Below are 23,088 nucleotides of genomic sequence, written 5' to 3'. Positions count from 1 at the left end.
CTGATTAACTCTTAATTAATTATGTGACTTTAAAATCAATTATTTTAAAGTAACATAAATGCATTGCCATGGTTGCTTGAAGAAATGTAAAATTTTTAATGGCATTTATGGGTCAAAATCTTTACCCTTTGTGTATATTTCAAAATGCAAATATGTAATTTACCCATCAAAGTATGTTCTTTCTCAAACAGAAGAGAAATGCACTACTGTTTAACAGTATGCTGTTAAACACCAAATTCTGGAATTTCTGTTGTGTATTTCCTCATCAGGCCCGTGGTGAAATAGGAAGTTGAAGACGAGATGTGGCTCCTCCTGCAGGCATATAAAGATCAGGTGAACACAACACACAGCAGACTCGCTCACACACTTCATCTCGCCGTCAGACTCGTTTCATCTTCATCACAGGATGGCTGAAACATACGTGAGACATGTGGAACTGCTTGGATTTGAGAAAAGATTCTTTCCCAGCCAGCACTATGTAAGTAACTGTAGGCTATAGTCCAAAAAATAGCAGTTACTATTCAGAAATATTAAAAGTGTGGCTGCTGTACAGTACATATTTAAAGGGACAGTTTATACAAAAATTATGATTCACTTAATGTTTAAACAAGTTCCAAACCTTTATAAGTTTCTTTTGTTCTGTTGAACTTAAAGATATTTTGAAGAAAATGAGAAACTGGTGACCATTAACCAACTTTTTCTTACTATGGATGTCAATGGTTACAGATTTCCAACATTCTTCAAAACATCTTTGTTAGTGTTCAATGAAAATAATAATAGTTGTGATAAAATATGCTAAAGATATTTAGCTAAAACTATTTTTTCAAAGGTGTACATGCTCCTGGTTAAATGGAGTGATCAGTCTGAAAAGCTGGTGTACAGACGCTATCCAGAAGTACACACATTGCATGTAAGTCTCTTCTTTTTATATTGTTTATTATCAACAGTGAAGAAAGTTTATATATTTTAACTGATTTCATTTTCATTGCAGCAAACAATGAAAGTCTTTCTAGTTCATTGTCGTATTTGTATATATATATATGAAGAGTTCCAGAGATGTATAGTAACGAAGTAGAACTACTTCACTACTGTACTTAAGTACTAAAAGGCAGTATCTGTACTTTACTGGAGTATTATTTTTTTCTCCTACTTCCACTTTTACTTAAGTACATATTTTCCATGAGTTTAATACTTTTACTCCGATAGATTTTTTATGTGCTGCATCGTTACTCGTTACTAGGGGTGTCAAAATGATCGATATCAGTTCAGTAATAGGTCATAACCGGTGATTACGTGATGACGTCATTTATCTCCTATGCGCGATGTCGCAATACTATTGCGGAGGACGGAGGCGCGAGTGAAGGCGGCACACGAGCCGCTAATTTACTATTAGGGAGAAATGTTGTAAAACTTCACCTCTGCCTCTCTCTTTCTCACTTTGGACATTTGACCCGCTGGCCTGTTTGTAAGGTAACTTTCCCTCTTTTCTTGGCTGTTAAAGCTGTCGATCCATCCAGACACGAGCGTGCCTGATGTTTAAGTTTTCTCCACTGTGTCTATTACCTGTGATAACCGCGTATTCTTCCCGCCATGGGTGAACAGCGCTTCTTTTCTAAAGCCCTTTCTGTTGAGCAGATGAAGATAATAACCAATCATCATAAGACCTCGCCTGTCAGCGCTCAAAAAGCAGGCGGTATAATATTGACATGAGTTTATTAGCTGTAAATGCTCATGCTGTCTTCTGTGCATGAGTTTTGTTTGATACATTCAGAAAGAGTGCTTTCTTTAAGCAGGTCAAATTAAGAGTACAGTTCATATATGTGACTGCTGTATTAAAGAACAAAATTGTATTAAAAATAACCCTATAACTGTCACACCAAGACAAAAGCAATATATTTATGCAATATAAAAGCAATAAGTGCAAGACCAATTTAATTAAAAACATAATCAAAATAAAAAAAAATAATACTAAACCATAGCCATAAGCCATAAAGTATTTTAGAGTTTATTTTAACACAGTACTATACACACTTTCCTGTTTTTTCTTTTTTTTTTTTTTTACAATAAAATCAAAATCAAGTGAATTAGTGCAACAGGATTTAGTTTGCTTGTTTAGTTTAGTTTCACGACTGCTTCCAGAAGACATAACTCCTGTTTATTGTGGTATTAACCAATCAAACTTCAAAACTACCAAAGTGTGAGTGTGTGTGAGTGAATAATGCATGTAAGAGAGAAACAGTGTGATTGTACCTGTGTGTGCGTCTGTGTGTGTGTAAGAGAGAGAGAGAGAGAGAGAGAGAGAGAGAGAGAGAGAGAGAGAGAGAGAGAGTGTGTGTATGAGAGTGTAAAAGAGTGTATTTTCGTGTTTGTGTGTGTGTGCGCCCATGTATATGTATAACAACATCGGTATTACACAGATGTTAGGAGGAGATGGTGAATTATGTGGACATTATGTATAAAATTCAATCACACTAAATATTTTTTTATTTTCAGAAAGTAAAACTACACATAATTTCCTGTAAGGGTTGGGTTTAGAGATTGGATTTGGGGTTAGAGCATTCAAAAGTTTGTAGAGTATAAAAACAATTGTAACCTATGTAATGTCCCCACAATTCACAAAAGTGTGTGTGTGTGTGTGTGTGTGTGTGTGTGTGTGTGTGTGTGTGTGTGTGTGAGAGAGAGAGAGAGAGAGAGAGAGAGAGAGAGATAGAGATAGAGTGAGAACTGTGTGTGAGAGTGTATGAATGTGTAAGAGTGTACATTTAGGTGTGTGTGTGTGTGTAAAAGAGAGAGAGAGAGAGAGAGAGAGAGAGTATGAATGAACATGCTGAATAATCTCATCAGTGAAGTGATTTTCTGGTAAAAGAGCCTGACGATGTGAATTCTTGTACCATAGAAATTATTTACAGAGAAAAACAGTATCGTAAGCCATGTTTCTTTTCATTCTGCTTAATCAAGTGCCCCAAAGATATTTAAAATAAACAAAACAATATGATGTCTTTTGACTGCCTTCTTTAATAACTACATTACACAATACTTGTACTTTTACTTTCAGTACTTGAGTAGTAAATTTTGAAATAAACTACTTGCAATACTTAAGTACAAAAAATGTTGAATACTTTTGTACTTCCACTTAAGTATGGTGATTAAAGAGCACTTCTACTTCTACTCAAGTCACTTTTTGATAGAGCACTTGTACTTTTACTTAAGTATGGGTCTCTAGTACTTTATACATCTCTGAAGAGTTCCGATGCAAACACCTAATCTGAAATGTTCTCCTAAAATGACAATTTTTCTCACTCTCCTATGTTTATGTTCAGTTATTTCACTTTAAAGGCAATGTAAATAACTTATTCCTCACTATAAAAGTAAAATTACTGAGTCTACAAACAGGATTCTGAGAAAAATGCAATTTTAGAGGACAATATCAGATGGCTTTTAGATTTTTTTCCATCTAAACTCTTCAAATATAATTTATAAAAAATAAATTGGGTAAACTAAATTGGCTGTAGTGTATGAGTGTGTGCAAATAAGAGTGTATGGGTGTTTTCCAGTACTGGGTTGTGGCTGGAATAGCATCCGCTGTGTAAAACATTTGCTGGAATAGTTGGTGGTTCATTCTGCTGTGGTAACACATGAGGGACTAAGCTAAAGGAAAATGAATAAATGAATGAATGAAGTTTGTATAGCATAAGCTCAATTTGAAAAAGATATTTTCTGTTAGAGAGACTGCAGTTTGAAATAATTTAATGTAAATACCCCTTAAAAATGCTTTTTTAAGTAAAAGATGTTTATCTTACAGAAAACTCTGAAGGAAATGTTTCCTATTGAGGCAGGAGATATTGACGAAAAGGACCGAATCATTCCCACATTACCAGGTAAAACTTTGTGATCGTAAATAGTAATTCTTCATACCATTTAACCCACTTTCCCAATGAACAAAATGTCTGTTCATAAATGATTTACTAGATTAACAACTGCCACAGTCTTACTGGCAAGCAATAAATTTGCCCTCATAAATTGAAAGTTTTATTTTCACACTGCTGAAATAAGTTTTGCTTCTCTGTGCATTAGAAGAGGAAACACCTGCTTCTTGTCAAGCGTAGCAAGTTCTCTAAAGGTGCCTCAGATCTAAAAACTTTGTATTTGTATGGCGTGCAGTGATATTCCTTCTTGTTTGGGTTTCATGATTTGAGTTTCTGTTCTGCAAAACTGTATTTTTTGTGTGAGGGATGTTGTGACTTGATGAAAAGCCGTACTTTCCTTGGACTTTCCATTATTGCAGACAATAGAAAAGTCTTTGTTTTCACTTAAACTCTAATAGGTAATCATGACTCCTGGGTGAACCTTTGGAATAAATTTAAATAAAACTCCCTGTTTAATTACTGTAATCTAAAAAATATAGAATACTCATAATTAAATAATAAATGCAATAGTATTTTCACTTGACACCAGGGTGTTGATGGACGAAACTAATATGTTTATGAACAAAAGTAACTTATTATGATGGATTGGTTATTTATGACTGCAGAAATTATTGTTGGTTTTTTATGATCTTTTAATATTTACATTTTTAAAATATTTTTATGTTTTGTTCTTTTTTATTTGTATCATTTTTATAGCATATAAAGTTTCTACCTCATACAATTATTAACAATTATTATAAATATTTATAATTAGTTTTTATTAATTTATTTGTGTTTGGTAAAATTTAGTAAAAAATTTTTTTTTTACTTATTGACAATTTTAAGTATAATAATTTTATTATAATCTAAGTATTATTTTCTGTAATGTGAACGGGGACATGCTGACAATGGAAGTGCGGATCCAAACGCAGGGTTTATTAGGATGATGGTCAGGCAAGTAACAATTTACACAGGAAATTCAGAGTTGTAGTCAAAATTCAGGTGAATGGTCAGTACAGGCAGGCAAAGTAAACAAACAATGCAAAGGTCTAACACGGAAAAGCAAGGCAACCGCGTCATAATGTTCAGAAACAGCATAACAAGACTCAGCAAAGTCTGTGTAAGTGTGCTGTATTTATTATTGGTCAAACTAATCTGGCTTTGAGCAGCCTGTTTGAGTTAGTAATCAGCCAGGATTAGGAACCGGTGTGTGTGTGCAGTGCATGACCGGATCTTATAGTCCATATAATGGTGGATTTGTAGTTTTATGCGATACTGTGTGTTTACCAGCAATCTGCACAGGCTGGATTGGTGGTTATTGTGACACTTCTCTAAATTTAGACCTTAAAAAAATACAACTTTGGCTTATATCTGTATTGTCCCCTTGAAAAATTAAAAATACAGATGGTCTGACTTACCTTTAATTTATTTTAAATCACATTTTTGATGTTTACAGCAACATTTAGTTTCTTTTTCTGAATGTTCTTGTGCTATTGCTACTTAGCAAAATTCTGTGAATTACTGTAGGTGAAATCTATTTTGGTAACATTAAAATAACTCAATTCGACTATGTTGAATTTACTTGAACAAAATAATATATTTCATGAGAGATATTGTAAATATATAGAGCATAGAGCCTGTGTAATATTCAAATTCTATTCTTAAATTATTGTGTATATTAATGCAATACTTTATCTTACGTCCTGTTGTTAAATCTCTCTCAGCTCCTAAATGGCTGGACAATCAGAAAACCACAGAGACGAGGCAGGCGACTCTTGCTGAATATTGCCGATCTCTTCTCAACCTGCCCGCCAACATCTCCCGCTGTCAGCTCATTCGGGACTTCTTCAAAATGAGGCCTGAAGACGAAACCCCACCAGCACCACATCCGTAAGTGGTTACTTAGGCAATTTTTGCAAGTTTTGCCCATGATGTTTGCTAATTCATGCCATTTTTTTTCATCTATTTAATATTTTCATATTTTACTAAATCAAATCAATGCACAAGATAGAATTATGTTCTAAACCTCCCCGTTCTGGACAGCTTACATAAATGGACCTCATTGCGAGTTATTGGTTGAATCACTCGTTTAAAACTGCAGAATCATTTGCAAAAGAGACAAGTAAAATGAGCGGACGACTGAATAATATATAGGCTAAATTGATTTGTTTATAAAATGATTCATTTAGGAGCAAAAGTTTGTTCCTGTTTGGTAAAATTTTACTTATTGACATTTTTTAAGTATAATTTAATTACAATCTATGTATCACATTATATTATATTAAATAAATTTAGGCCTTCTAAATACATCTTTGGCTTATATTGGAGTATTATAGCCCTGAAAAATGGAAAATATATATTGTCTGATTTACTTTTGATTTATTTAGCCATATTTTTGATGTTTAAAACAACATTTAGTTTTCTTTTTCTGAAAATTCTTGTGCTAATGCTTAGTAAAATTTTGAAAACTAGGTGAAATCAATTTTGGTAACACCCTCCCCTTTGTGGACAGACTGATGTCCACATTGCCGTGCATCAAATCTCTTTCTTGATGAGTTATTGGTTGAATCACTGATTCAAGTGATTTGTGCAAAACTGCTGAATCATTTGGAAATGATACAAGTAAAATGAACGAATGACTGAATCATAGACTAAACTGATTAGTTTACAAAAATGGTTCCGCAGCATCTGGTCACGCACCAGCCGACTGAAGGAAAGTTTCTTCCTTCAGACTATCAGGCTGATGAATGATCAGGCTGATTAATACATCTCACACAGACTCTTTCATACCCCTCACTGCACACCAATATGTAGCATGCACTGCACTTTAACCAATCCATACTTAAAACAATACTGCCTACAACTATGGGTACACCTATTCATTGTACATTTCGCTGTCAATTTTACATAGTCTTGTTTTTTGGGAGTATGCTGTTGTATTGCACGGTCTGTATTTTGCACAGTCTGGAGCCAGCACCTAAGCTTTTCACTCATCATTGCACACATGCTGCTGATGATGATGTGAAAATAAAAGTGATTTGATTTGATTTAAACTGATTCATTCAGGAGCTAAAAAGTGTTTCTTTTGCTATGAAACACACAGAAACTTTATTATATATAATCTAACTGATATTTCTTCTGTAAATACAGTATTTTTTTTTAACTCTTTTTAACCGTTCTTGTCTTTTTTACTTTTTATAAATCTGACGGTTTAAACTTATAGTTGCTCTGTGGTTTATGCATATGCTCTGATGTTTGAAGTGTGTATTTATGGGCAATTTATGTTTAACCATTGCTCATGATGGTTGCTGATTCAAACTACTTTCTTTTTTCATCAATTCATTATTTTCACATTTTACAGAATCAAATCAATGCACAAGTTAGCATTATTTTCTAACCACCCTCCCCTTTCTGAACAGACCACTTAAATGACTTCAATCACTTTCTTGATGAGTCTTTGTTGAATCACCAATTCAATACCAATTTTTTCAAAACTGCTGAATCATTTGGAAATGAGACAAGTAAAATTAATGGATGACTGAAACTTAGGCTAAATTGATTCATTCAGTAGCAACAATGTGTTCCTTTTGCTATGAAACGCACAGAAAAAAAAAAAAAACAGAATTAAATCAATGCACAAGTTAACATTATTTTCTTACCACCCTTCCACCACCTTCCTCCCCTTTCTGGACAGACTACTTAAATGGACCTCATTGTGAAGCATCAAATCTCTTTCTTGATGGTTGAATCACTCATTCAAGTGATTCGTTCAAAACTGCTGGATCATTTGGAAATGAGACAAGCAAAATGAATGAAGAACTGAATAACATATAGGCTAAATTGATTTTCAAATCTGATTTATTCAGGAGAGAAATATTTTTCTTGTTGCTATGAAACACAGAAAAAACTAAACAAAGTCGTGTCTAAACTGTAATTCACTCAGTCATAACTTCTTGTTTTTTTTAACTGTTCAGTTTTGTTATACCACATTAGCTGATATTACAATGAACAGCTTGCTTTCTTATCTGATATTACAACACTATATCATGGCAATTCATAACTTTTTGATTTAGCGGCTTATTCGAATAAATTTGTACGATCTCATTTGCACAATTTAGATACGATTTGATCATCCCCCATGATGGCGGGGTTTAGGCGTGAGGTTGGGTACTTAAAATCTAAAATTGTACAACTTAACTTGAATTATTTCGAACAAATTATTATTACGAAACTGATAAAACATAAAATAGTTACGTTTCCTCATGAGATCATGCTTTATATTACTTAACATATCATTTCTTATAAATAAAATGTAACTGATATTTTTTACTCTTTTTATTTGAATTACTTTTTTTATTTGATACTTTTTAAAAAAATACTCCTTTGTATGATTGTATAGCGTGTGCTATATAAATGCTCATTACATTACCTATTATCTTTCTATAGATACAAAAGAAATGAGACCTTCATTATGTCCACAAACAGAGTACGGAGCAACACCACATCAGGTAGGATCAGCTTCCTGTAAATGCAAAGCACTGTATGTTATTTCTCCACAGTGTTTTTTATAGCTGTTGTTTTCTCTGCAGAAATCACAGGGCCCATCATGCTCGAGACCTACAGAGTGATCGCAGACTACAGCAAGAGCTCCAAGTATGAGCTCACGCTGAAGATGGGAGACATGGTGGACATCGTGGAGAAAAGCCCAAATGGTGAGTCCTTATAATTAATGAAAGTACAACACAATAACGTTTAGGGCTTTCAATTCTTTTAACAAAATTTTAACAAGGGGCAATTGTGACCGAATTGTTAGGGAGGTGGATTTAGATGGGTCAAAAGCAGAGGAGCAATTTTGAGTATGGGTAACCTTACTTGACAATACTCGCTTCACTTCTTAATTTAAAAGTCTTCAGTGTCACATGACTCTTAGGAAATCATTCTGATATGCTGAATTGACATTCAAAAACAACATTATACCATTAGCATTGTTGAAAACAATGGCTCTGCAGAAACCAATACACTACCATTCAGACGTTTGGAGTGAATTTATATTAAGCACAGAATAAACCGATAAAAAGTGACAGCAAAGAAGACAAAGTCAAACAATCAATCACCTGGTGCAAAGGGGCGCCATGACGCAAGTGATTCTTTGCCTATTTTCACTTTCAGCCTGTTGCAGGTATCAATTTGCCTGATCTCACGAGAAAACGTAAGTATTTTACGTTTTGGCAGTTTAGTGGCTAATTCGTACGAATTCATACGAGTTCAGTCGTAAGAAAATGTACGATTTTAAAAAGGGGGCGTGGCACCTAACCCCACCCCTAACCCCAACCGTCATTGGGGGATACGCAAATCGTACTAAAATGTACAAATTAGATTGTACGAATTAGCCATTAAATGAAAAAGTTACGAATTGCCGTGAGATTGTGTTGTCGTGTGATACGTTGTTTAAAAAACAAATACATTCATGCCATTTGTGCAGGTGTGCTGGTCTGAAATGGAGGTTTGTTAAGGCACATTGTTGGCAAACTGCTATTTTGAGGCGACTGAAATAAACCAACTAAACGCCATTGACCAACTAAAAGCTGGTCTACAATCAATGGCGCTGTTTTTTATTTTGCTATTTGATAGGTGGGTACACTTTGCTTATTACACACAGGGATGCACAGTAGCACACAAATATTTTTTAAATATGAAAAATTAAAAGAATAATATGTAAAATAATATTATTGCCTGCATAATTATAACCTCTGTAGATGGTCTGCTGGCACACAATAAACTCACACAAGAGCAGATCTGTTTCCTCGCTAGTGAAGTGTTCACTTTTACTGCCTACAAAGTCTCTCAGAGCAATCGCAACTTGCTCTAAGAGATGACACTATCTAGGATTAAGCATTAGGTTTTTGCTTAAATCTGTCAGCAAGACATTTTTAATAATTCAAAAAAATTAAACAAAAATCAGTATGATCATTTATTATTTTAAATATATTTGAAAAAGTCCAGGTGAATGTTTTTATATGAATCTGTTTGGTTTTACATTTACCGTTTTGACAAAGTTATTTGACACATAAAAACCACTCGCATCTAAGATGCTTTCTATGTATATAAGATTACTTTTTAATTTACTTGAATTTTTAATAAAAAGTCAACAAAGAGAATAAAAAGACAGATTTTGCAGCAATGCTTTATGAGGATCAGTCTTGGTTCCCGAAAGCACCTTTCAGCCAATAGTTCTTCAAAGAATCATTCACTTCTTATTCTGAAAAAGAGACTTTTTTGTGCACTTTAAAGTTTTCATCGATGTTAAAGTTTCCTGATGTCAAAGAGTGTAAAGGAGATCTGTTGTGATGTTTTCAGGGTGGTGGTTTTGTCAGTGTGAGTCCAGGAGAGGATGGGTTCCAGCTTCATACTTAGAGCCGCTTGATGGAGCAGATGAATCTGAGGAACCAGAGCCTAATTATGCAGGTCAGTGTTTATTGCCATACTGATCACTGATATGAATCTCAACTGTACTTTGAAAGTAATTAAAGTGATCGTTCAGCCAAAGATGAAAATCTGCTGTTGATTTACCCTCAGACAATGCAAGATGTAGGTGACTATTTTTTCTTTAATAAACAGTAAAGATGATTTTAGCTGAAACCCTGGTCCTGCAAAAAATGCAAGTCAACGCACACAACAATTTTATGCACTCGCATAAATGCTCCCAAATATATTTTGAGGTCGCATAGATAAAATTATGGGCGCAAAATGGCCGCAATTTCGAGCCCTGTTGTTGTTTGCATGTTCAATTCTGAGTGTCACTCTTGCTGAGAATGATTTCTTGTAATCTTAATTGTACAATTAGTCAGATTATTAAGTCTAAAAAATATTAAAACATTAAAATAAACAAAAAACTCACCTCTCAGGTCATCGACAATACCAATGACCCTAAAAATGAAGCTGACGTGTTCATCATTTTGTTGAGTCCCCCGACAAGTTTCCTTTGTGATCTGCACTATTTCCAGCATATTTCTATATTTACATGTGTTGTGACAATTCGCCTGCATGCTTGTTGTCAAAATGATGAAGATGTGTTCTCAGTTTGTTAGTGTTTCTCTATTTACATGTGTTTTCTTAACTTTTTGATCTCTCTTGGTCACCGTACATGGATATTAACTTAGACTTCTTTGTATATGTTTATTTTAAATCTCAAAAACAGTAGCCATTAACTTCCATTACATATTGCAAGCGCCACGGTTTAGCTAAAAATCATCTTTACTATTTACTAAAGAAAGACGTCACCACAAAGGTAAATGTTTGGGTGTATTATCTTTTTAACTGTGTTGATTATTTGTGCGATGCTGATGATTTATATCCTCAACAGGAGAGCTCTACAAAACCACCAGAGGCTATAAAGCTGTGGAACAGGATGAGATGACTCTCGAAGCAGGAGTCATTATTGAAGTCATCCATAAACTTCTTGATGGGTGGTGGGTGGTCAGGTACGAGTCTCTCTCTCTTACTTCAGAATGTGTCGAAACTATCTGATGATTTATCATAACAGATTGCCAAAAATATAACGCAAATGTTTTACAGGAAAGGCGAGGAAACCGGCTTCTATCCGTCCATGTTCCTGTGCAGGACGGGGGAGAAGAAAGAGGTGGATGCTGAGAGAGATGTAGTCAGAAGAGCAACACCACCACCAAGAAGGTACAACAATAATTTTAGATAACAATTACTGAGAAAAGGGTTAGTTCACACAAAAAATGAAAAAATTCTGTTATTAATTACTGTCCTTCATGTGATTCCAATCCTTCGTTTATCTTCAGAAACAAAAATTATGTTATTTTAGATGAAATCTGGGAGCGCTCTGATTCTGCATGGACAGCAAGGGTCCTGAAGCGTTCAGAAAAGGAAACAAAAACATTGTCAAAACAGTGGCGTTAGTAGTTCAACTGTAATCATACGAAGCTCCAAGAACAATTTTGTACACCAAAATAGCTGTAAAAACTATTTTGTTTTCCGAAAAACAATATTAATTATTAGAATCAATTATTAGATGAATATATTATTGATAAAATCTTTATTAAATCAGGGTTTAACTATCATCGTGTTACTCTGAGTTTAAACTTGGATTTGAATTTCAGCTGAGGATTAACTTTAAACTTGCTGTTGAGGTTTAAAGATTTACAGAATGAATGCAGTTCACTTTTTTATTGTTATTTTTACCTTATATTTATTAATTATTGACTAAAATCCCATTTAGATATTGCCCCTTTTCTAAAATTAAAAATATAGCCTATTACATATATACTTATATAATTATATATCTATAGATTAAGGACTAAGCAGAAGGAAAATGAATGAATATATATTAATACAAATGTTAGAACACATTCTCCATGCCAGATAAATAAGACCTAGCACTGAACATCAGATCTTGTCAGAAAATGACTGATCTCTGGGGAGCTGCCAATACCCAAACCTGTTAATCAGTATTCAACTGAATAACAACTTCCTTTCAATATAAGAGTTGACAGGAAAAGCCAGAGAGGAGCAGAAGCAGGAGATGAAGGAATGATGATAAGGAAAGAGCGGAGTATATTGAATAGTTGCGTATGATTCAATGTCTGACCAGTACAAATCCAACAAGTGTTATTTTACCACAGCAAGGGAAAATTACAACTTCACATCATTGTCCAGTGACAATACAGACCTTAAAATGGAGACATTCTCTTATCTCCAGCTCATGAAAACAAGTGTTACTTAAATCCACACAGCCATAAGATTATAACAATATGGAAAAATGAACTAATAATGAAGCAATAATTATTGGAAAATAGTAATAATAAAATATAAAAACATAATGAAATGATAAATAATAATCAATAAAAATAATAGTAATGATCAATAAAATGATATAAGGTTAATTATATAAATTACTAATGATCATATGATTAAATAAAACAATTAAATGAAGAATAAATAAATATAAACAAGTGAAAATAAAACACAACACAAAAGAATGGTTGCTTTTTTAAAGCAAGTCACACATAAGTTTGCTACAAGGATTCTCAGATACTTCACAAACAAACAAACACATACAGTTGAAGACAACCCCCCCCCCAAAAAAATCTTACATTAACATAATTTTTTATTATATTTAACAGAGCAAGGACATTCTTTTCTGAATATTTTTTGTAGATAAAGTCATATTTCTCTTAGTTCTGCTGGAATGTAAAATTTATAAAAAAACAAAAACAAATCCCTGATTAGTCCTGAGATTGGCTTGTTTTAATTCTTATTGGTGCAGCCCACCCACTGTGTTTTGATAAATATCAGATTAAACTTACAGTATTTTTTATTTTGGCCAACAGGTCGACCATCCGCAATGCCCAGAGTATTCATTCTACGGTACGCCGGCGAATCAGTCAGGACAGCTACCGGAAACAGAGCCGCCGCTTCTTACAGCAGAGAGGAAGACTGAACTCTCATTCCAGGATCGGGACACGATCTCCACTGCAGGAGAGGAGGACAAACAGAGGTGTGTGTGTGTGTGTGTGTGTGTGCTCTACATAAAGAATACTGATTCAAAAATACTGGTTAGTAAAGGTTTTTACAGTTATACTATAAAAACTAACATTTTGGCTTCTCTTAATAAAATTTCAGTGAACTGATTTAATAGTGATAATCAATAATTAATAAATCTAATAATAAAATTAACTAAATATCAATAAGTAAAATGAGGACATTGTTGTAATCTAAAGAATTTATTTTTGTATATAACAATATTCATTTTCCTTTGACTTAGTCCATGGTACACTAAGGCCAATTTTATTTACTCGATTCACCTATAGCTCATGTGTATGGACTGTGGGGGAAACCGGAGCACCCAGGGGAAACCCACATCAACACAGGGAAAACATGCAAACTTCACACATAAATGCCAGCTGACCCAGCTGGGACTCAAACCAGCGACCTTCTTGCTGTGAGGCGACAGTGCTAACCATTGAGCCATCGAGTCACCCAACATATCAATATTGTTAACTAAAATTTAATTAAAACAAAAATCATAAAACTGAAATTGTTTTTTCTAAAACTGAAAATAAAATGTGAACGAATTGTTGTAAAAAATGTGAATTTCCCTAACCTAAAACTATAATGACTAAAGCAAACCAAAAGTTAAATGATTTTTAAAAACTAATAAATAAATAAAATAGAAACTTCTACAATTTAGTTTAACCTAACATAACAGTAGTGAAAACTAACAAATTAAAACTACAAACTAATAATATAATAACATTTTATAACTGCGTATAATAATTTGCCTTACAGCAAAAAGGTCGCTGGTTCGAGCCTCGGCTGGGTCAGTGGCATTTCTGTGTGGAGTTTGCATGTTCTCCGGTTCCTCCGGGTGCTCCGGTTTCCCCCACAATCCAAACACATGCCCTATTGAATTGGCTAAGCTAAATTGTCCGTAGTGTATGTGTGAGAGTGTGTGTGTGAATGTTTCCCGTTGATGGGTTGAAGCTGGAGGGGATCCACTGAGTAAAACATATGCTGGATAAGTTGACAGTTCATTACGATCCCTGGTTGGGGACCCAGGATTAATAAAGGGACTAAGTAATGAATGAATGAATGAATAATACAATTTAAGTAAATAAAATGGCAGTAGGAAATGTAAAACTCTTAAGTTTTTGAAATTAAAAATAGGATCGGTTCCATCAGTAAAACATTCCTATATATTATATTAAGGGCATCCGCTGCGTAAATCATATATACCTTCACTATACTGGGGCATTAGGACTCACACAGACTGCAGGTTGAGCTCCCCCTGCTGGTCTCATCAACACCGCTTCCAACAGCAACCTAGTTTTCCCATGTGGTTTCCCATCTAGATACTGACCGGGCTCATCCCTGCTTAGCTTCAGTGAGTAACCAGTCGTGGGCTGCATAAGGCTGTGGCAATAATAAATTTGAGATTAAGCAGAAGGAAAATGCATGAATAAATGTATATCTTATATTGTTATTATTATTATTATTATGTAATTATACTTTATTATATTTAATTGTACCGATTTATAGTAATTTTATATCTTATTGTTCTGTTATATGTCATTTATAGTTATTTATTTAATTATTTTCAGTTTAAATTCTTTCCTATTGCACTCAAAAAATTGCTGTTTGCTAAAACTATCAATTGTCTTGTGTTCACGTAGAGAACATCGAGAAATCCAGCGCTCCTCAAGCAGAAGATGAGGATAAAAGTGTTCCGGTGGTTCCTCCTCGGCCCAGTCCTCAGCTCATTTTGGAGCGCTGCACTGAAAACACAAGCAAGAGGATGAGCTTGCAAGAGGCTGACTGAAGCATCCCACTAAGATATTTTATGTTTAATAGACGTTTAATAGACATCTAAACGTGTGTCATACATCAGCATCACTGTCATGGCTGCCTCCATATGAAAACATGCCAGAACCGCTCAAACCATAGACGACTTGGCTTGACAAGGCTAAATTTTGTCTGTCAGTGACCAATAAAAACAAGGCTAAATTAATAGACATCTAATAGACATCTAAGAATAGTCCCACAACTAGACTATTCATCAAATACAGGGCTTGTTTGGGGGGATGTCGATTAGATTTTCCTTTCCAGACCATATTTTGCCTTGTTTTAACCAAGCCGTCTATATTTAGAGGTCTATTAGACATAAAACAAAAAATGCTTGCTGGGATCCCACAGTGCCTGCTCAACATTGAGCTCTAATCTGCGATAGAAATGGTCACAGGCATTTAGATGCTTACATTGACTCCTGTTTAGCCCAGAACCTGTTATAAGCTATGTGTATTGGACTTCTTGTATGTATGACTTTCTTCACAATAAATATTCTGTTGGAGAACCATTATTTGGGTTCCCAAAAAAGTTTCAGTAAATAGTTTCTAAAAGAAACATTTGTATAGTAATCGTCTGATAATGAGAAAAAACTTTTTTTTTCAACATATAAAGACCCTTTTGGGCAATAGAAAGGTTCTGTGAAGGCTAAAAGTTCTTATTGGGACCATCAGTGATAATAAGGAATCTTTATTTCATTTTTAGAAGTGAATATTTATGACCAGCAATAGGCTACTTAAGTATGCATTTTTTAAGATGTACTAAGTGTAATTTTTAAATGTATTTTTACAGTTATGAATAAATAAAAAACATGTGAAATGCCAGATGTTATTATTGTACTTTGTGCTGAATGCGTTCATTTAATACCCTACTTAAATAAAGAAATCAGGATCCTCTCTTCAATATATTTCATAGGTAGAGTTTTGTTAAAGGACCTTCTTTTGTAATATCTTTCAACCAATAATATAATTAGATTCCTACCTTACCACAAGATATCTTGATGGGTTCTGCGAATAAGGCCAATTTCTACTTCTGAAAGAAAAAAAAAGATGAAAACACTTTTATTAATACATTAAATCCAGCGAAAAAGAAGAATAAAGTAAATACAAGAACAAAAAAAAAAAATTCCCCGCTAAGAGTATGCAGTAAGTCTGTTTAATCGGGCTGCTGGTTTGTATGTCCCAGCCAGTATACAGTATTCTTTTTAAGCCTTTGAACACAGGTGTGCTGCTAAGTGACAAGCTGTATAAGCTGTTACCGAAGACTTTCATTGTAGATAGTGGTTTTCAATCAGGGGTCTATGGGGCATTAAGAACCCTCCAAGTGCCCTTATTTAAAATATGCAGTAGAAACATTCTGTCAGGAAAAAAATTGTTAGCGTCTTTAAATTTTGCTGTAGAAAAAACTAAAGTGAAAAGTCTGAGATCCACTGGGTACTGTTAGAAAAACAAAACACAGTTGCTAAAAGCACGGGAAACGACAGTCACCTATCGTTTTTTATCATTACACTACTGCAAAATCCGACTTTTATTTTGTATGTACATCGTGCGTCATACGTCAACGTCACTGTCATGGTCGCCTCTTTAGACAACATGTCAGAGCATCACAAACCGCGGAGTGGAGTTATTTCACATTATATAACTGCAGATTTCCTATTTTAGCCGACGAGTTAGACTATTTATTTACAAATCTGCACATGTGTGAATCATAGTATGTGATAGGAAGTATTTAAAACGTTTTCTTAGAGGATTTCCCGACTGTTGAGCGGTGAGTATCTACATTACGTTCATACTAAATATCCGATAATGCAATGCAATACATACGAAGAAAATCACTGTATATTTGCATTTATCTTTGTCTTATAAATTTATTTCTATATGACGCTATTTCAATGCTGCTTCACGGTACTTGTGGAACAAATCATAATAAGTATCTTGAACTACAATATGTAATAAACAAAAAGAGAGACAACAACAACCGCAGTATATTTCATCTTATTTGTAAATTGGATAATCATATTCAATCACCATACCAAGGAACTTTTGAGGATACCAAATTTGGAATTTTGAAAAAAAAAAAAAATTTGTGAGGAAATCATTATAATACAGGGTTTCTATGGGGTTTCCAAAGTTTATTTTCCACATTTGAAATTGAACGCCTCATGCTTATGAAAATACCAAATATGTTACTGGGACAAAATGGAGATAAAATCATAATTATAAGAGCTTTATCTTTATATAGCATTATATATATGATTTCTAAAGATGAGTATACAGAATAAGAGAATTGGTCATTAAAACAAGCAGAACTGTATACACTATATTTATTAACTTTTTGATAATGATGATAATCATGTTTATTATTAATTTTATGGACATGATGCTTCAAGGATCAACATACATATTTTGGAGGGGGGAAAAGAGCAAAAATCACAATAAAGTGAAATAATAATACAGATATTTATTTTTATTTTTAAATAAAACTAAATATCTTAACTCTTGTGTGCTGTTGGGAATGTTTTCATCCACTGTTGGATGATTTTGAGGCTTAATTTGGCCAAAACTTTCTCTCTGATTCAGTAAATGGGATGATGTTTGTTGACAAATCTTATTTTGGTGCATATTTTGGGAAAAAAGCTCAAACAGATGTACTACTCTTCTGTTATGTTCGTGGCTGCTTTTGCCCCATTATAATGACTTCTAAAATGACTTCCCCATTATAATGATTCCAAAGCCACACATTATGTATTCTTGATTTTTGGACTGTTTTCCATGTTGGGAAGAGGGACAATTTGTAATTTTTCACTGTTGATCATAAACTGCAGAGCAAAAAAAAAAAAAAAGCCTAATTTCTGGCTTTTATATGAGATATGAGATATACTTTGTGTGTGACAGAGTGCACACTTTGCACACTTGCCTTGATTTGTCTGAGAAAATCAAAATAAGCATACAAATGAGTTTACAATTAAAACAAGAAAAATATCAATCATAAAAAGGCTACTTTTCCAATTGTAATAATATTTTCTGAGCCCATTGGCAGGTATTTGTTTTAGTTTCAAACATAAACACTCAACTTTTTATCAATTCCGCAGAAACAAAATATCACGTGGTTTTTCTCTCCCAAGTAAATGTTTCTTGATATGAGAATCATTGTTTACACTGAAAAACATGACCTGAACATACCTAAATAGCAGGGGTGGGCAAAGTCAGTCCTGGAGGGCCGTTGTCCTGCACAGTTTAGCTCCAACTCTAATCAAACACACCTGCTTATAGATTTCTTGAAGACACTGATTGGCATGTTCAGGTGTTTTTTAATAGAGTTAGAGCTAAACCATGCAGGACACCGGCCCTCCAGGACAGAGTTTTTCAAATTTATTAGGTGATATCTGGAAATTTACGTTTAGAACACATCATTGTTTGTGTTGTAAATTTGTTTTATTTGATTGTTTATACATATTGTGTTCTTTTTAAAATAATAATTCAACTTTTATTCTATCTTAAAAGTTCTTTAATTCCCAAAGCATTTATCGGTATGAAGTATATCCAAAATAGACACTGTAAAAAATGTTGGGTTGTACACAATTTCTTCATGTTGACCCAGCACAAATTAAGTTAACTTAATCGTTCATTTCAAATTTAAGTGGATTGAACATAAAACATGTTGTCCCCATAAAAACCAGCTCATTTTAAATAAGTAGTTTTAACAAGCAGCACAAGTAATTTTTTTCAGTGTGGTTTAGGCATGGGACGATAATCGTTTTTAAGGTTTGGAAAAATCAAGGTTTTAAAACCGTCAAAATTTTCTGTAATACCGTTCCTAAGGTATGTGTAAGATTTTTTATTTATTTTTTATTTTATTTTTGAAAATTCAGCCTGACATGTTTACTTTCAAAAACTAAAATATATTGTTTTTAAACAGGAAAAAAATATGTTGTGTTTTACCCAGATATTTAAAAAGAATATATTTTAGAGCAGAAATTACAATACCGCGAAACTGTGATATTTTTATCCAAGGTTGTCATACTTGATAGCTTGTTAGCTTTTTCGTTGCCGCAATAGCCTAGTGGTTAGCACGCTGACATATTGTGCAGAAGCACTTCAGGGCATCCCAAGTTCGAATCCCGGCTCGAGGACATTTCCCGTCTCTACCCCCTCTCTCTCTCCCCCTTTGTTTCCTGTCTAAAATGCTGTCCTATTGTCTCAATAAAGGCTAAAAGGCCAAAAAAAAAAGGCTTTTTCTTGTTTTTTATTATCTTATGTGGCTGTTTTGCCACAAATAAATATTTCTTGATGTAAGAATCATTAGACATTTGCACTGAAAATACTGAGGAAAATACTAGTGTTTAACAGTAGAGTTTTTCAGATTTATCATGTGATATTTAGAAATGTACATTTCGGGAACACAATTGTTTGTGTTGTAAATTAGTTTTTTGTAAATATTGTGTTCTCTTTAAAATATTAATAGCATTTTTACCATTAAAAAGATCTTCAAAAGGTCATTAAATTCCCAGATCATCTGTTAGTATGAAGTATTTCCTAAATATATTTTGTATTTTATGCAGGTCACCGTCAATAATGGCTGTAGCTAACATTCGCTCTTATGGTCGTCCTTGTTTTCATCTGGGTCTCCGAGCGTATGCCACACGACCAACTGTTACCCCTAAGAAGCGGGAACAGCAGGACGACGTACCTGTGTATCAGTATGTGGGTCAAAACAGGAAGCCTCAAGGGAAGGTGTTTGTGTGGGGCTTCAGCTACACTGGAGCTTTAGGCATACCCAGCTTTGTAGTGCCGGACAGTGGGAGGAAAAAGCCCAGGAAGACCCAGCTCACACCTTACCGTCTGGATACTGAACAAAAGGTGAGACAGCTGTTGAAAATGAAGCCATTTCTCTCAAGGCAACATTTTGAATATCCATGCCTTTATCACCACTCGCCTGGATTACTGTAAATCTTTATATGTGGGTATCAGTGCAGTTGGTGCAAAATACTGCTGCACCTTTTTTGACAGGGAGTCACAAATGTAAGCACATCACCCCTATTTTATTCTCACTTCATTGGCTGCCTTTACAATATAGAATTCATTTTAAAATTATTTTCTTTGTATTTAAATCTATAAATGCTTCTGCTCCTCCATATATATGAGCAATATCACACTTGTAGCAGTGCAATATTGCTGTATATCGGCACTGGTGGGAAGTGTATGTTGTGTTCGACCAGTGATGATATACTAAAAACCCTTTTGTAAGAGGAACTACTTTATTCCACCATTCATTCACATCTGCAGCTGACGTCAGAACAGCAGAAACCATTCAGAAACGTCACTTTAGAGCTAGTATTTGAATGATTCTCTAGCGTAATATCTAAAGTGGTGACAAAACAGGTGATTTTGCTTTTATTTTAAGCTTATAAGGCTGATCAACATAAAATGCCATCAGTCTACTGAGATTTCCCAGTATTTCTACTTTGCAATCAGGAGGTCACAGTACTTACCCTCGAAAAAAAGCCTTAGCAGATTACTATGGTATAAATACAGCACTACAACATATAAAAGAGAGAGAGGTCGATTTAGAATATCACTTACCTGTTTTATAATAATTATTTATGATCAGCTGCAGTTTGAAATACAAAAAGAAAACGCTGAATTTTTCTCCCCTAAGGACTTATTATGTTGTCTCTGTCACCGTCTTGTGGCGCAGCCGACTTTGCTCTGCTCAGTGTGACAGGCTGATGGCCGCAGGCGTGCTGTATCTTTTTATCGAAATTATAAAAATTTAAAATAGGCACTATCCTTATAAATGAGCTGCATAGTTGCTATCTAAACAGCTACATTCTCACCGAAAAAACCCTCAGAAGTACATTATGTTGTCCAACAGCTGCAATATATGTCAAACTGTAGTGAGTTTATTGATCTACTGTCACTGTGTGGGGGCGGAGTAATACACAAGAGTGAAGAAGCTGTATGAGTGCTGTTATTGCAGAATATCAAACGGCTATCAGCCAATCAGATTCGCGAACAAGACAGAACTGTTGTGTAAACAACATTACTTCATCTACACCCTAAATATCTTGTCTCTTTTTTAGATTCACAGATCAGCTGGTGTTTAGAGTGCCATATGTTATGTATAACATCAGAGTAGGCCTGTCTTGATATCTATTTTTGTTGTACGATATATTTTACCAAAGTACATTGCGATAAATTATATTATTGTCATTGTAAGGCGATTTTATGCCACTATAATGCCAGAATGACAATATAATATAATCAGAATGCAAGTACACTCTTCTAAAGAACACAAAATATTTTATTCTTAAGAATATTTCATTTAATTATAGTCATTTTAACACTTTAATAATTAGGCATTGGAACCAAAATGTAAAAATGCATATCTTAAATGATAATAACTCTTAACAAAAAAGTGCAAGGTAAAAAGTAACAGAGGCTGTGATATCTGCTACCAGATCTATTTTCTGTTGTCAGACACCCACATGAAAATATACTTTAGTGATTTATAGTAAATATTTTTTAACCATACTGACTCCAATAGAGATAGATATGTTGCACTAAATATTGCTGGAATTGTTTTTTTTTATGTATGGGCACTACATATTCTATCACCAAAAATTATTGAGGTCATTGTGTGGTATATTGATTATTGTGACAGGCCTATCTCAGAGGAGACCGAGCATTCCCTGTGGCTTTGAACTTGATTTGATGTTTGTTTAATAGTGCTTATATATGTCAAAGTATGTGATTTTGTGTATGTCGCACTTACAAATGTGCTTTTGTTTTAAGTATGTTTTCAAAGTTAAATGGTGTTTACTGAAGTCATTTTATTGTATATCATTTTGCTCTGTTGTTTTGTGGTGGTTAAGTGCCTTCAAATAATGTTTAAATGAATGAATGAATCCCTACACCAGCTATAACAAAAAGTACCAACAATATAGGGGGAAATGTGTTTTTGTTTCATTTGAAGTAAAACAAATCCACCATTTTCAAATGTTGTTGAATGATAGTATTATTTATTGCTCATTAAAGGTGAAACCGCATCCTGTGGGCTTCTTAAACTTCTTTTGTGACCATATTAATATTGAATCTGCTCCTTGGATATTTAAGCTTTAATTCTGGTTAACAGCCATGCTAAAATTTGCTAGCATAGTGTTAAAACACAACAGTAGCATTTTAAATTGTTAGACATGCTAGCTACATGCTAATTCAAGTGAGCAACTTTATAATAACTTCATAACAATGCAACAAACAAGTTAACGAAATCTTTCTTTCGATTTTTATACTGCAGCCATACTGAAAATGCCAGCAGATGTTAGCATTATGTTAAAAACAAGTTAGCTATGTGATAGAAACATACTAACAACATGTCAGTCACCAAGTAGGTAGTTTATTTTTTTTCTGTCACGTAACGTCTGGTGTAAATGTAAGCCAAACTTCTTTGCTGCTGCAAACACTTGGTCAAGGGTTTTGTAAACAAACCTAACTACATAGCTTATTATTATTCTAATCTGTATTACTTTTGAAGTACGATGCTTACCAAAGTCTCATTTATTTGATGATACATTTATTTTAACATTTTCTTAGTTTTTATTTCAATATTTCTGTGATGACAATGTCTTCAGTGTCACATGATCCTTCAGAGATCAATTTAATATGATAAATTATGACTCAAGCATTAATAATCTAAACAAAAGAGCTGTGATTGTTCCCCCTTCTGCCTCCTGGATTTTTCCTAAATTAATAGATTATTTAAAATAATTTTTTTAAACCAATTATTGAATTTACACCAGTAAATTTACTTGCTGAAT

The 23,088-nt window shown here is 33.9% G+C and overlaps 2 protein-coding genes and 1 long non-coding RNA gene across 6 annotated transcripts in view; 2 read left to right on the top strand and 1 right to left on the bottom strand.

Annotated features, from left to right (window-relative positions):
* Positions 1-347: 347 nt before the first annotated feature.
* Positions 348-16,096, top strand: ncf1 (neutrophil cytosolic factor 1). Of its 4 annotated transcripts, none has more exons than XM_087251412.1 (11): positions 348-478; positions 830-1,047; positions 3,244-3,878; positions 5,630-5,795; positions 8,352-8,413; positions 8,495-8,617; positions 10,263-10,370; positions 11,269-11,386; positions 11,481-11,594; positions 13,262-13,428; positions 15,104-16,096. In XM_087251412.1, the coding sequence occupies exons 3-11, from the start codon at positions 3,788-3,790 to the stop codon at positions 15,247-15,249; spliced, it is 1,095 nt and encodes a 364-aa protein (XP_087107538.1). In that variant the 5' UTR covers positions 348-478; positions 830-1,047; positions 3,244-3,787; the 3' UTR covers positions 15,250-16,096.
* Positions 9,864-13,405, bottom strand: LOC147844455 (uncharacterized). Its single transcript, XR_015492188.1, has 2 exons — positions 13,238-13,405; positions 9,864-11,780 (listed from the first exon to the last, which is right to left on the bottom strand). It is a non-coding gene; the product is annotated as an uncharacterized LOC147844455 (long non-coding RNA).
* A 755-nt stretch (positions 16,097-16,851) lies between the features above and the next one.
* rcc1l (RCC1 like) overlaps positions 16,852-23,088 on the top strand; it is a 30,230-nt gene continuing 23,993 nt past the window's right edge. The window contains 2 exon segments of the mRNA NM_001082803.1: positions 16,852-17,039; positions 19,834-20,131. Coding sequence (NP_001076272.1) covers positions 19,847-20,131 — 285 coding nt within the window. The 5' untranslated portion in view covers positions 16,852-17,039; positions 19,834-19,846.

This window comes from Danio rerio, chromosome 5 (assembly GCF_052040795.2).
Source record: "Danio rerio strain M-AB ecotype USA chromosome 5, GRCz13ab, whole genome shotgun sequence".
Classification (NCBI taxonomy): Eukaryota; Metazoa; Chordata; class Actinopteri; order Cypriniformes; family Danionidae; genus Danio; species Danio rerio.
Note: the sequence above shows the minus strand (reverse complement) of the source record. Positions and strands in the feature narration are given on the sequence as shown.